The sequence below is a fragment of the Glandiceps talaboti genome, chromosome 22 (assembly GCF_964340395.1).
Source record: "Glandiceps talaboti chromosome 22, keGlaTala1.1, whole genome shotgun sequence".
Classification (NCBI taxonomy): Eukaryota; Metazoa; Hemichordata; class Enteropneusta; family Spengelidae; genus Glandiceps; species Glandiceps talaboti.
The window spans coordinates 14,474,533-14,488,403 of NC_135570.1; the positions used below are offsets into that span (position 1 = coordinate 14,474,533).

The window sequence follows — 13,871 nt, forward strand, 5'->3', positions numbered from 1 at the left end:
GCAAACATTGATTTTTTGAAAACTTACAATTTCATGAATTTCTGTACATGCTAACCAAGTACCCCAGCTGAGATACCTATTAAGCCTAACAAAAAAAAATTATGTGGTTCCAATTACGTTCAATTTCAGAATAGGTGGGGTAGGTATATAAGTTACCTATTACAGACATGAATATTTTGAAACAATTTCTTAAAGTGGCCATATGGATGAGGATTGGGTATTTATTTGGGAATTTTAATTTATAAAACAATTCATCATGGCTTCCTACTTGAAAAATCAACGTGAAACAACATAGACCAAGTCTGTGTTTGTAACTTAATACATTGCTGTAAAAAATTTGTTATTGTACGTACAATAACAAATATTTACATATTTATTATGCCTTTGGAATCATCAAGTTACAAACAAGGACTTGGTCTATGTTGTTTCACGTTGATTTTTCAAGTTGGAAGCCATGATGAAATTGTTTTATAAATTAAAATCCAAAATAAATACCCAATCCTCATCCATATGGCCACTTTGACAGTTGTTACTTCAACATATTTAAGAGGCCACACTTGTTTCAAGATATGTTGGCATACTGTTCTCAAATTCACCACTGATGGCGCCCTCCCCCGGCCAACCCAGGGAAGTCCGAGGAAATGGCATTCAACAAAGAATTGTTCACAGACTAGACGGGTGAACCAAAATAAAAGTGTTGAACTGTAGTAGCACTTGTGTTTAGGAAAGATATAATCTTGAGAAACAACTTGGAGTTGGAAGTTTTTGTTGTTGTTGTTGTTGCTTGCGATGCAAATCACAGATTATTGCCTTCACCATTTCATGTCTCATCAGGCAGGTGGTTGTCATGGAGATTGTGCAAATGCCGAGTATTGCCTATATACAGCATTGTCATATGCATACACAGGGGCATTGTGTAGAGGCCATCTATTTGAACAGGGTATATATAGATATTATCATACAGGTATATTACTAGTATTACCATTCAGGGGCATACAGTTATCACACAGGGACAGACCATTATCACAGAGTGATGTACACTTATCACACAGTGACATACAGTTATCACACAGTGACATAGTTATCACACAGGGACAGACTGTTATCTAAACACTATGACACAACAGGACAGGTCTAGTTGATAAATATTGATGGAAACAAACAAACAAACAAACAAAAACAAACAAACAAAACATACCAACATCTACATATACTATTATTTGACAAGCTGTTGTCGAGACATTTTTGACAAAATAATTGCTGAAAACAAACACTCAAATCCACAAAAATATTGAAAAACATTCTACGTTTCACTCACTCAGACAAACGCCACACAAAATTAAAGTTTCATGTATAGTAGTTATTTAATCCATGTCAACATTTGTATAAATCACCATGGCAACATTTGTAGTAAACAAGACAAAGCATTGATGGCATTGTTTCTCTGAGAGCTCAGGCATGCCTAACCAAGAAACTCACAGATAAATTCAATTGTGAACATTACGTAACACAATTCTTAGTGTAAACATCCTCAGGCATGGTGTCTCCAAAGTACGTACTACTGCGAGGTCATGACCTCATGGTTGCCGTATCACTTGATTTTCTCGATGTTATCCAGTAAACATTGTTCCATTACAGGGGGGCAAAATAAAAGTTCATTTCTAAAACATTTTGTGTAAAATCCAATAAATATTCAGATATTAAAGGAGATGATTTATTTTCTGAAAAAAGCGTTATTTTGATATCCTCGGCTTCCGCCAGCCGATGGTCTGTCTCTTCTCGTTATTCCACGTCCACCTCTTCCAAATGAACGACCACCTCCCCCTCCTCTTCTGAAGTTGCCGAATCTTGAGGGTGGAGGGGCATTGTCTATAAGTTCTGGTAAATCCGTTGCTACTTCAAGAGTACTTCCCCATCTGTTTACCCAGTGTTTCTATGGTAACAAAAGAGTGGGAAAAACTATTTAAATATGTTGTGCAGAAATTATGGTGAAGATAGAAGTTGGGAAGTATATCTTCAGTTCTTTGTACATAAAATCGTTTGTAGCTACAAATTAAAGTGTCCATGTGGATGGAGTGTAGCATGTGCTGTTTCTTGTTGGTTTTACAACTGCTGACATCAGACCGTGGACAAACAGAACCTTTTACGAACAAGGAAATTAAACAACTGAATTGTGTTAATAACACTTGGCACAGTATGTTGGAAGTACAGAGACTTGTATTACACACCATGGTTTGATAAGAACAGTTCTATGGTCTCTTTATGTGTATGTGAAATGCCAGGGGAACTGGAAATTTATTTGTGAACATGAACTATTATGTAAACAGGCCATACAACTGTTCTTATCAAATGATGGAATGTAATACAAGTCTCTGTACTTCCAACATACTGTGCCAAGTGTTATTAATCCAAGTCAGCTGTTTACTTTCCCTGTTTGTAACAGGTTTCGTTTGTCCATGGCTGATGTCAGCAGTTGTACAAGTTAATACACATGATAATAGTATTGTTTACATAAATTTGAACCAGAAGTCCAGTAGTAACTCCTCGGTATGTTTTTTTCTTGATTTGTTACTATGGTTAAAGAACCTGAGCAAACATCCAGTGTACTTCCTCTACAGTGACAGAAATAAGCGTACCTGAGGAAGAAGTCAAAAACCTTAGCAAAGATGGACTTATACATGTAAATGACCTCAATATTAAACTACCACGCACAAGCCAAGTTGAACAGAAAATATGGAATTATACCCTGGTCATTCTTTGTCACAACATGCATCAATGTCATAACAACATCTGTCCACATCACTGGTTTTGCTGTGTTCGAAATACTAGTCAAAATTGTCCTTACTTTCCCAGATTTTCTTTGATATTACTGCTGCCGGAAAATACTTATGACCTAAGGGTTTTGACACTATGAGTCGCTAGATGAGTATTTTCCTTGGCTGAATGAAGAAAAACATCGAGAGAATAACATTTAATTACGTACCTCAAGTTCTTCTTTTTTATCATCAGGTATATCGAAGACAGCACCCTTCTTGTTGGCAGTGATTCGCATTCCTTTTATAGCCTGCGATACGTCTCCTGGGACTTGATTTGAGATGGCATGCCAGGCATAGCTAGTGGTTCTCATTTCGGTTTGACAGGCGAAGATGTATGTTGTGAAACCCTGTAGAGAACAAGTAGAAACAACATTGAAAACTGACCAACTGAGTTGCATAAATCACCAATTTGTGTGTGTGTCGCAATTAATTGCTTTAGGGTTGTTGCATTACACACCTTTATCATGACTAGAAGTAGTAACTAGTTTAGTCACATACTCAACTCATTTTTGTGTGTTGCAGCTCAAAATTTTGGTTTGTTGAATTTTGTTTGAAAATGTGACAAAATATTTAGATTTTTTACTCAATATTTTGACTACACCGTAAAATACGACCTACAGAAAATGTTAACTTTGATCCCTGAATCTATACACGATCAAGAATGTTATATAGATATGTTGTGAACATCAAAGTGGAGGCATGATGGTTGAATGGTTAGAGTGGCAGTTTCTGAATCTTCATGCTGCCATTTCTCACTTTCGTAACAATGCAGGCAACACACTTGTATGTTACAACCCATAACACCAAAGTAAAGCATTTTTTTCTGTATGTACCACAATCGTTTATAGCATCCATATCAAGTGTAAAAGTATACTGTTTCATTTGCTAATTGACCACATTAGAATGGCCACATGCTAGGCTTGTAAATAAACCAATTGAAACAGTATACTTTTACACTTCATGTGAATGCTATTAATGAGTGTAGCACATAGAGAAAGTGCTTTACTTCATTGTTACTTGTTGTATCAGCAAATGAAACAGTTTACTTTTACACTTGATATGAATGCTATAAATGAGTGTAGCACATAGAGAAAGTGCTTTATTTCAGTGTTACCTGATGTATTTTCCATTTTTACAGTTTAACCGATCAAAGTGAATGTTTAGAAAGATTTCCTGATAAAAACAAAAACTAACCTGTTCAGAATTGAGTAGGGACCTTGATGATATATCAGTAGCACCCGATATATGTGCTAAGGCAGCTGCCAAAGCTGGAACGGCTCCTTTCTCTGCAATAAGTTGTTCGGCTACATCCCTGAAATGATCGATGGCTGATTCTGGGATTTTATCCAGAGACCTACAGGCAAGATAACAATGTAAACATCATATGTCTGTTCAAAATATGAATTATTTTGGATGTCGAGCCAACAGACTTGCATTATTTTTAACATTTATGATTCAAAAACAGGCAGTCTGAATTTGTTTGATTCAATCTAAACACCATTTGTGTAATCCACCACATTGAAAAACAATAGATTTAGTTTGCATCTATCTTAGTAAACTGAAGTCTGGATTACCAGTGTCGTATGCCAAGTTGTAATGAGCAGAGTTGCTAAAGGCTATCAGTTCTAATTGAAAACTTTCGGTACAAATTTGTTCATATCTGCAGTTGTGTGGAAATGGTTAAAACAATTTTCAGATTCTTGGGTGTCTTATTTTCCAGAAACCATCACTAGGGCTTTAGACAATATCTACTTACTTGATAGCATCACTAGATGAGGCCCGTATGACATCAATGGGTTGTGGTGCTCCTATTCGTTTTATCTTCACACCCTATGCATATGAGAAGATAAGAAAAAAATTGACAACAACTCAAATATTTTCTCCATTTTTGGGAAAAAGTAGAACACATCACAGTTCATCCCATGATTATGCCGTGTTCTTTATTTTTCCACTCTATGATACAATTTGATGTCAACACACTGTAACTGACTTGCATTAAGCTTCGAAGCAAACATGAATGAAATGTTTCACTCGCTTTTTGCCTCAACAATTTTTTAGAGTTGTTCTTCATTTTTTGCTCTGTTTTCCTAATGATCTGATTTGAAAATTTTGAATATTTGATTACACAGCCAGACTGATGGTTTAAATTTTCCAGATTTATACGGCTTCCTTCATGCTCTGTTCAAAGTGTCTCGTTTTAGAGTCTAGGAATTTCATTTTGTCATTGTCAACAGAATGTCCTGGTGATGCAATATGGATATGTTGGGAGACTTCTGATGTGTTGGGGCTTGGACATCTATGCTCATTGAAATCATCATGAGGGTGATATAAACTTCCAGGCACGTATGACCCCTTAATTAGGCTCACATGTACTTAATAGTGGGTCAATCTGTTGACCAAAAAACTGAAGTGTTGAAAATGTCACATTTGTGCTTGGAATGAAAATTAAATTTTCTCTCTAAAATGGTCCATCAACATAGATGAACTATCAATTGAAAACACTAGCTTATGAAGCCAGACAGATAGGATTTGAAGTAATTGACTCACTGCTCGATTCTCGACAAGTTTCAAGAGATGTTCTTCTCTGGGTTTGTAGAAGCAGACAGATACACCAGTTCGACCAGCTCTACCTGTACGACCGGAACGATGAATATACGACTCCAAGTCCTGGAAATAGTAATATAGAAACATAAATGGGTTGAATAAATACTTATACATTTGATAGGCAGCAATGAATACTATTTCCAATAATAGTGGCCTTAGTTTTACGTTATTCTATGTTCCTCATGACCTAATCAACTTTGCTACATTTCCTCAATCTGGTGAAATATTAGGAAACTTGTACCTTTCAGGGGGAGTGGGTGGGGGATTAGAAAACAAAATCACTGATTGTAAGATGCCAACAGAAGCGAGCATGTACCTGCACAAATATTACTGTGCATTGCTGAAAACCATGAACTTAGATAAACAAATAGTTCATGTTTCATTTCTAAGTCATTCAGATTTTTAAAAATGTAATTATGAATTTAAAGACTTCACAATTTTCGCGATTTTATAAATTTTTTTCCTTAAATTCGTAAAGAAAAATTTAGGGTCGGTAGTGAAAAACTAGGTGGGGTTGGAAAACTGGAACTAAACTATTTTTTTCAGGCCTTAGAACAGTAAGTGAATTCAGAAACTGCTTGAATCGTTCACTAGTCCCATACCCCCAAGTAGACTTTTTCAAAAAGGTTTATTCAAAGATTTTTTAGAAAGAAAAAATTGATGGATTTTACCTTTGGTGGTTCACACATCACTACTAGATCGACTTCGGGAATGTCCAATCCTCTGGCTGCAACATCAGTAGCGACCAAACAACGGAATTTCCCATCACGGAAACCCTGAAAGAACAAAAGGAATGTGCCATCACAAAACTCGGAAGGGATAACACAATTTATCACCATGGCAACTATGAAGAACAGTGAAATGTACTATTCCAAGAAACTTGGAAGAACAGCAAAATTATTTCATGATGGAAAAATCTGAGAGATTGAAATAATATTTGAATTGCCTCTTGTACTTTCCTGGTGATGGAAATCAAGGGCTGGTTGCATAAAATATAAAAAAACTGGTTATTAGAAGTTGTGGTTAATTGATTGAAATGACATAAATAAATACATTTTGAACGATTTGTGAATGTTTTTCTTACCTTTAAAGTTATTTCTCTTTGATTCTGTGCAATGTCACCGTGTAAAACCTGCACTTCTTGTCGTATTGTTGTGTTCAAACCAAGTTCATTTGCATCTTTCTTAGTTTCACAGAATATCATACAGCGACCATGTTGACCACTGTAAACTTGTACCACATCACTAATAGCTGATGCCCTCTCTTTGTAGAAACACCGGATAGCAAGATGCTGTGAAAGAGAGAACATGGAGTTGTGTCAATATGGTGTATGGCCTGGAGAGGGCGCTACAACATGTCACTGTTGGTCAAATGTATAGATGGCTGGCCACACATTAAATTCGCTATTTATTACAACATAAGTTATACCCCATTTTTAAATTTTTCCTCTTTCTAGATGTTGCCCAAAGAATGTCCCATCATTGTAATTTTTATCAACTTTCTATGAAAATTTGTCTGAAAGAATTCTTTCATTACACCTGCACTTTGGTAATATATTTTTTGAGACAACCATTAATATCTTCACTGATTTGCTGTATTTGTTTAGCATATTACATGAACATAAGTGGAAACATTAACTGGATCTTTCGGGCTACATTTTGACCCAATGACCAATTTTACACACTATTAGCAGTCACACTGCTGTAGTGATTGCTGTGTATTGACTTACAGTAACTGTTGTTGCCGTTCTCAGTTTCTGTTGACCAATCAAATCCACTTGTTTCGTGTCAGGTCTCATGTATTTCTTGGCAGTTTGATGAACCCAGTGAGGTAGGGTAGCACTAAATAACAGCGTCTGTGGGTTGGCGGTCTCTGCACCATCTATAAGAAGTTTTAAAAATCAATGTTCATAGGACAGTCACATAGGACATACATGTCATTGTAGCATCGTTGCTTACAAACAGCTTAGTTTCAAAGTTCTCCCCAGTTAACAGGCCTTTCCAAAATTTGCCATGGTGGCGCTCTACTTCCTGTCTGTGTATACCTTGTGTATACACGGTATGGGTTACGTGATCAATCATACAGCACTGCTGCTTTCCACATCGCAATAACACGGAGCATCGCAGTAACACGTCAACGAATGATTAGTCCGATGTGCGATGTAGTCGATGAGGGCCTACAGTACATGGATATTCGAGTACAATTATGTGGTAGACATTGATACATACAAAACAACCCTTTCAGCAATGACTAGTGAGAGTCTAGGAGTGATGGTACTACATCAGGTAGAGATGGTGAGGGTAAACTATGCCAGTCTAACAACAGCATAATCTATGCACACCCAGTAATTTACATCACTCTTAATTTAACACCAGTGTAGAAGTGTTCCAATACAAAATTCAGCTTACTAGAAAGGCACAACCCAACATCTTTCTGGTTTCCACACACAGTTCAATTTTAACTTCCTACATTAAAAACATAGTGACTATGTTCAGTTTTTAACAAAATTTTCAACTCCTAAGTCAATTTCTTTTACATATCAAATTCAAATTTTTTTCTGCTGTTTCATCATCATTGTTGTGGGTGTACTACACTTTAAAAACCTGAGTAGAAAACTTCCCTTCTAACATTATAATACATATGTACACTGTATGCTGGCTTATAACTACCCATTGCTAGAGGGCGCCCTACTACTCAACTGTAAAGTGTTCTTACCTAGGTTGTATGCTGCTCCTAAGATCTCTTCTACAGACTCTGCAAATCCCATGTCTAACATTCGGTCAACTTCATCTAAAACAACATGTTTCAACTGACTTAAATTCAGTGTCTTCTTTCTGACGTAGTCAAGAATCCTGCCTGGTGTTCCCACAACGATGTCCACACCACGACGTATAGCTGACTCCTGTGGCCAATACGCAGTCCCTCCATAGATGCAAACACTTGACAAATAGGGACCAACAGTTTCAAAGTCTTCACATACCTGTGTATAAAAGTAGTTGAAGTGAAATTCACTGCAATTTACGTATCAGGTCTTAAATAACTTAAAAAAGACACTGACCATATTCAAACACTTTTATGTGGTATTATTGTTTCAGTGATGAATTATGACTGTGTTATCGTACATACTGCAGCTTGTAACCATGACAACTAGTTATAGCAGTTACAATGTTATCGTACATACTGCAGCTTGTAACCATGACAACTAGTTATAGCAGTTACAATGTTATCGTACATATTGCAGCTTGTAACCATGACATCTAGCCATAGCAGTTACAATGTTATCATACATACTGCAGTTTGTAACCATGACATCTAGCATAGCAGTTACAATGTTACAGTACATATTGCAGCTTGTAACCATGACAACTAGCTATAGCAGTTACAATGTTTTCGTACGTACTGCAGCTTGACGTGGTGTTTACGCTTTGATAAGTTACTGGCACATTGTTACATTGTATGTCTTTTCATGAGTCTTGTCGTCTCATTCCTGCTTACCACAAGCAAATGAATCAGTGTTTTTTTGTGAGTTGTATTTGAGTAATTCCATGCCACGTGAAATCAAAAGTAGTAAACCAACCAATTCTCTAACTGTACCTACCTGTTTAGCAAGTTCTCTAGTTGGGGCCATGACTAAAACTTTAGGTAGTCGGCCAGCTCTGGGTTCACAGCCTTGTAATTTCTCTATGAGTGGAATGGCAAATGCAAGAGTCTTTCCTGTACCCGTTCCTGTGAGGAAAACATTTCATCATTAGTAAAATCAACTCCTGTGTTTGTGAATCTTTATAGAATAATTGATAAAATGCTCAGCACCATGACATACTATAAACCTAGATATTTTCGCTACCACAACATTTTGTGATTTTACAGTTAATTACCAGACTAGTACATTGTGTTCATGTACAAGAATTCATGTACAAGAAGGCATTTTAGTCACTACTTATTTTTACTAATTACCAGACTAGTACATTGTGTTCATGTACAAGAAGGCATTTTAGTCACTACTTATTTTTACTAATTACCAGACTAGTACATTGTGTTCATGTACAAGAAAGCATTTTAGTCACTACTTATTTTTACTAATTACCAGACTAGTACATTGTGTTCATGTACAAGAAAGCATTTTAGTCACTACTTATTTTTACTAATTACCAGACTAGTACATTGTGTTCATGTACATGAAGGCATTTTAGTCACTACTTATTTTTACTAATTACTAGACTGGTACATTGTGTTCTTGTACAAGAAAGCATTTTAGTCACTACTTATTTTTACTAATTACCAGACTGGTATACATTATGTTCATGTACAAGAAAGCATTTTAGTCACTACTTATTATTACTAATTACCAGACTGGTACATTGTGTTCATGTACAAGAAGGCATTTTAGTCACTACTTATTTTTACTAATTACCAGACTGGTACATTGTGTTCATGTACAAGAAGGTATTTTAGTCACTACTTATTTTTACTAATTACCAGACTGGTACATTGTGTTCATGTACAAGAAGGTATTTTAGTCACTACTTATTTTTACTAATTACCAGACTGGTACATTGTGTTCATGTACAAGAAGGCATTTTAGTCACTACTTATTTTTACTAATTACCAGACTAGTACATTGTGTTCATGTACAAGAAAGTATTTTAGTCACTACTTATTTTTACCAATTACCAGACTGGTACATTGTGTTCATGTACAAGAAAGCATTTTAGTCACTACTTATTTTTACTAATTACCAGACTGGTACATTGTGTTCATGTACAAGAAGGCATTTTAGTCACTACTTATTTTTACTAATTACCAGACTAGAACATTGTGTTCATGTACAAGAAGGCATTTTAGTCACTACTTATTTTTACTAATTACCAGACTAGAACATTGTGTTCATGTACGAGAAGGCATTTTAGTCACTACTTATTTTTACTAATTACCAGACTGGTACATTGTGTTCATGTACAAGAAGGCTGGTGAGGAGGTCCCTGTACAATAAATACATTCCTGACAGAATACAACACAAAATAAACAGAGTACTTACTAGCTTGAGCTATGAGATCAAATCCATCATGAACATAGTCAAACGTTTTGGCTTGGATCGGAAAGAGATAGGAAACCTTGCGTTCTGAAATCAAAATTGATTACAAAAGAAATTACATGAGACTTGAAACTGTGCGTTTTGGAGCGACTATTATTGGTAACATGATGAATTAATAACTAATTCTGACAAAGGTGGTGTTTATTTTGGTACAAGTTGGTAAAACTTACAAATGTATCTGCACATCCCGGTCATTTTACTAAAGTTCCCTACAGTGCTCTTGTGAATACTGGTAGGCACATTTGTAAACAGGTATGAATATCTACCAGTGTTTCCATGGTATTTTACTTAGGTGCTTCATTAAAATCCTTGTATAAGGTAGGTAAATCAATACAACCCCCCCCCCCCTCCTACACACACACACACACACACCAAAACATTAAATTCTAGTTAAAGATGGCAGCAAAGATGGACCCAAAAAACCTTAACATTTCACAATGTCATTCATACAGATGAATCTGAAGTAATTTACAATGCTTTTAATTATTACTATAGAAAACCATGGTAAAAAGTTTGGGACCTTTTAGCACATTTATATAACCACATCTAAACAACAAAACTGTAGATTTCTAGATGTTAATATTTACCTTTCAATAACTTGACAGTTCTTGGGGATAATCTGAAATTCTTAAACGCTCCATCTCGTTCTTTCTGTGTAAGTTCCTGTAATAATACATGACACTGCTTAGAAGATAATCCAGATATTTTACGGTTTGTGAAGGACAGGTAGAGAGGTTACTATCTCTGCTGGTTGATTTCGACTATGTTCTGTCAATGCATGCTTAGGGAGATGGACAGAAAATGGACGTAAATTCTTACTGGTTTTTAATCTACCTGCTGTGTCAGATGACGTCACTGGCGTCCCATGGATGTGAATAAACAATATAAGTGGAACAGTCGGTACACACGCTCAGCCAATCAGAGGGAAGCGTTTCATGATTGATGCATAACACATCACACTGGACTAAGTAGTCTAGTTCTTGATGACCATGTTCCGTTTTTTACACTACATTATCTTCACACATTATATCTAGTCAATATCATTATTCTTGCACAGAAATCTGTGCTCCCCAACAGCGTTCATATAAACATGATGACGTCGTCGCATCCCCACGTGATTTTAGTTTCAGCAGACTGAACTGGCTAAAGACACATATCCCAAAACCGTAACATTTAAGAATAAACACAACTCATGTATATTGCAATCTAAATTGCAATGTACTACATTACCTTTTGTTCCTCATCTGAATTTGCACTGTTGCCATGGTTATTCACAATGTTACCATTACCATGGTTATTTGATATTCCATTGTTGACATGATTGCTTTCACTACCATTAATTTTCACTTTCTTTGGACTCTTCTTCTCCTCCTCACTCTCTTCACTAGAACTTTCTTGCTTCTTTTTCTTCTTCTTCTTTATCTTGGTTTCAGATGCGTCTTCAGTTTCTTCAAGTTTTCTCTTTTTATTCTTCTTTTCTTTATCTTTTTTCTCCTTCTTTTGTTTCTGTGAAAGTAAATTATGAAGACAAATTTAAGTATTATATTGTGTAACTTCTAGACTCCATATTTCTTGTATGACATATGACTCTAAGCCAATTTGACGTGCCAATGACACACAATTTCAAGTGACGCACCAAAATTTGCTGTTCGCCCATCTCTTGCAACAACAAAATTTGGCTATCATTAGAGGGCACATTGTTGTAACGGTATTTTTTCAAAAGGGTAATAAGTAGGTGCAACATATTCAGGTACCTAATAGGTCACACTAATGAAACTGCATACTGAATGTGAGAGAGGGTTTGACTAACTAAGTTGTTCTATAGTAATGTGGGGTAAGACCCACGGTTAATAATGTTATGGGTTTGGGATGTCAGCCTAGATGGCGTGTTTAGTAGCTTGTAGGACTCTTGACTCAGGTTTGGGATTCCCGGTTCTTAGCCTAGCCACAATTTTCTTCTACATTTACTACACAGGTTAAATTAATATCATGGGTTAGGGATCTCAGGTTTAGGAGTTACAGACCAGCCACAGTTTTCTTCTCGATCTACGACACATGATAGCGTGTCTTCATTTTGGGCACTACATTCCTACACAGACATTTTAATAGGAGTGTCAAATCCGACTAAATTAAGACTTTATAAAATTTCTAAACACAGTAAGTGTGTTACTTGTAATATATCCTTATTTATATATTGTCTGTTGAAAATAACATTACACCTTTCCATGAAATGATTGTTGTTGATGGTGCTACGTATGCTGACTTGATGTCCATGTGTAAATAGTCGTTTGTCAACAAATTGTCAACCATTGGAATACAGATAGAACATGATCACTTGACAATCAGACATGCCTCAGCCAGCACAACAACATACACAGGTTAAAATACAAAATTCTCAAAAAAGAGTAGTTCAAGTAAGTTACCGTGTCTTTCAAACTGAGGTAACTGAGGTGACTTTGGTGGTACCATGGTACAATATACATTTGTAGTACTACTACTAGTAGGAAACAGTACTAATGTACCCCTCAGGCCTGCCCTAACATAACCAACACAATTTAATAATGGTCTGCTTGTCATGGTATTTTACACGCTGTAGTCATATAGGTTGAGGTAAAAGTGACTGCAATGACACTAATCAGAGTTTAATACTACGATAGATCTATCGAATTCAGAATTGCGTATGTACTAGTATTTAAATGTGACGTATGTACTCTCGATGTACAACCATCATGTATGCTCCCCGATTCTTCCGGTAGAGCAGAGTACATTTACAACAAGCACTACTGAATCTCAACACTGTAGCAGTTAAAATACAGGCTAACGTGGTTCTTTGATGATCGGAAAGGAATCATTCAAAATCACCGATCGGATCACATTAATCCACGAATTGCACAACAGACTGTACTGAATGATGTGTACGTACGAATCATTTCAAAGCTACACTGACCTTGTCTTTATCTTTCTTCGATTTTTTGGGTTTTTGAACTTGTAACTCTACATCCGAACTAGTCTTCTGGTCCTGGATATCTTCTTCCATGGTTTCGATTACGTTTGTAGGCATTGGTAGAGAAAATCAACGGAAAATTGGGCAAAAAACCGAGGAAAGATTCACACACTAAACACGTCACTGAACACAGCACATGGAAAGGATCGATCACGTGACTCAGATTTCACAAGTGGCCTCTGACCTTTCACGTGCACCGGATATTTAAATTATAGAGGGCGCACTTTATATAGATCAAAAGAAAAGTTTTGTACATTTCATCAGTGCATTTCAGTTTTCATTCGATAGAGGCAGTACATGCCTGTTTCATTCCATAGCCCTCTTGTGGCCTCATACAGGTTTCTAAGAAGGCGAC

General features: G+C 36.2%; 1 protein-coding gene across 2 annotated transcripts; it reads right to left on the minus strand.

Annotated features, from left to right (window-relative positions):
- Nucleotides 1–1,353: 1,353 nt before the first annotated feature.
- On the minus strand, nt 1,354–13,657 carry LOC144452029 (nucleolar RNA helicase 2-like). Of its 2 annotated transcripts, none has more exons than XM_078143026.1 (14): nt 13,460–13,657; nt 11,743–12,018; nt 11,100–11,175; nt 10,456–10,539; nt 9,019–9,146; nt 8,136–8,400; nt 7,150–7,301; nt 6,505–6,711; nt 6,092–6,196; nt 5,364–5,483; nt 4,573–4,646; nt 4,011–4,170; nt 2,984–3,163; nt 1,354–1,933 (listed from the first exon to the last, which is right to left on the minus strand). In XM_078143026.1, exons 1-14 carry the CDS (start codon nt 13,571–13,573, stop codon nt 1,715–1,717), a joined length of 2,160 nt encoding a protein of 719 aa, XP_077999152.1. In that variant the 5' UTR covers nt 13,574–13,657; the 3' UTR covers nt 1,354–1,714. The 2 variants fall into 2 exon arrangements, with proteins under 2 accessions (XP_077999152.1, XP_077999153.1); XM_078143027.1 differs by having other exon boundaries at nt 13,451–13,657.
- Between the last annotated feature and the right edge of the window lie 214 nt (nt 13,658–13,871).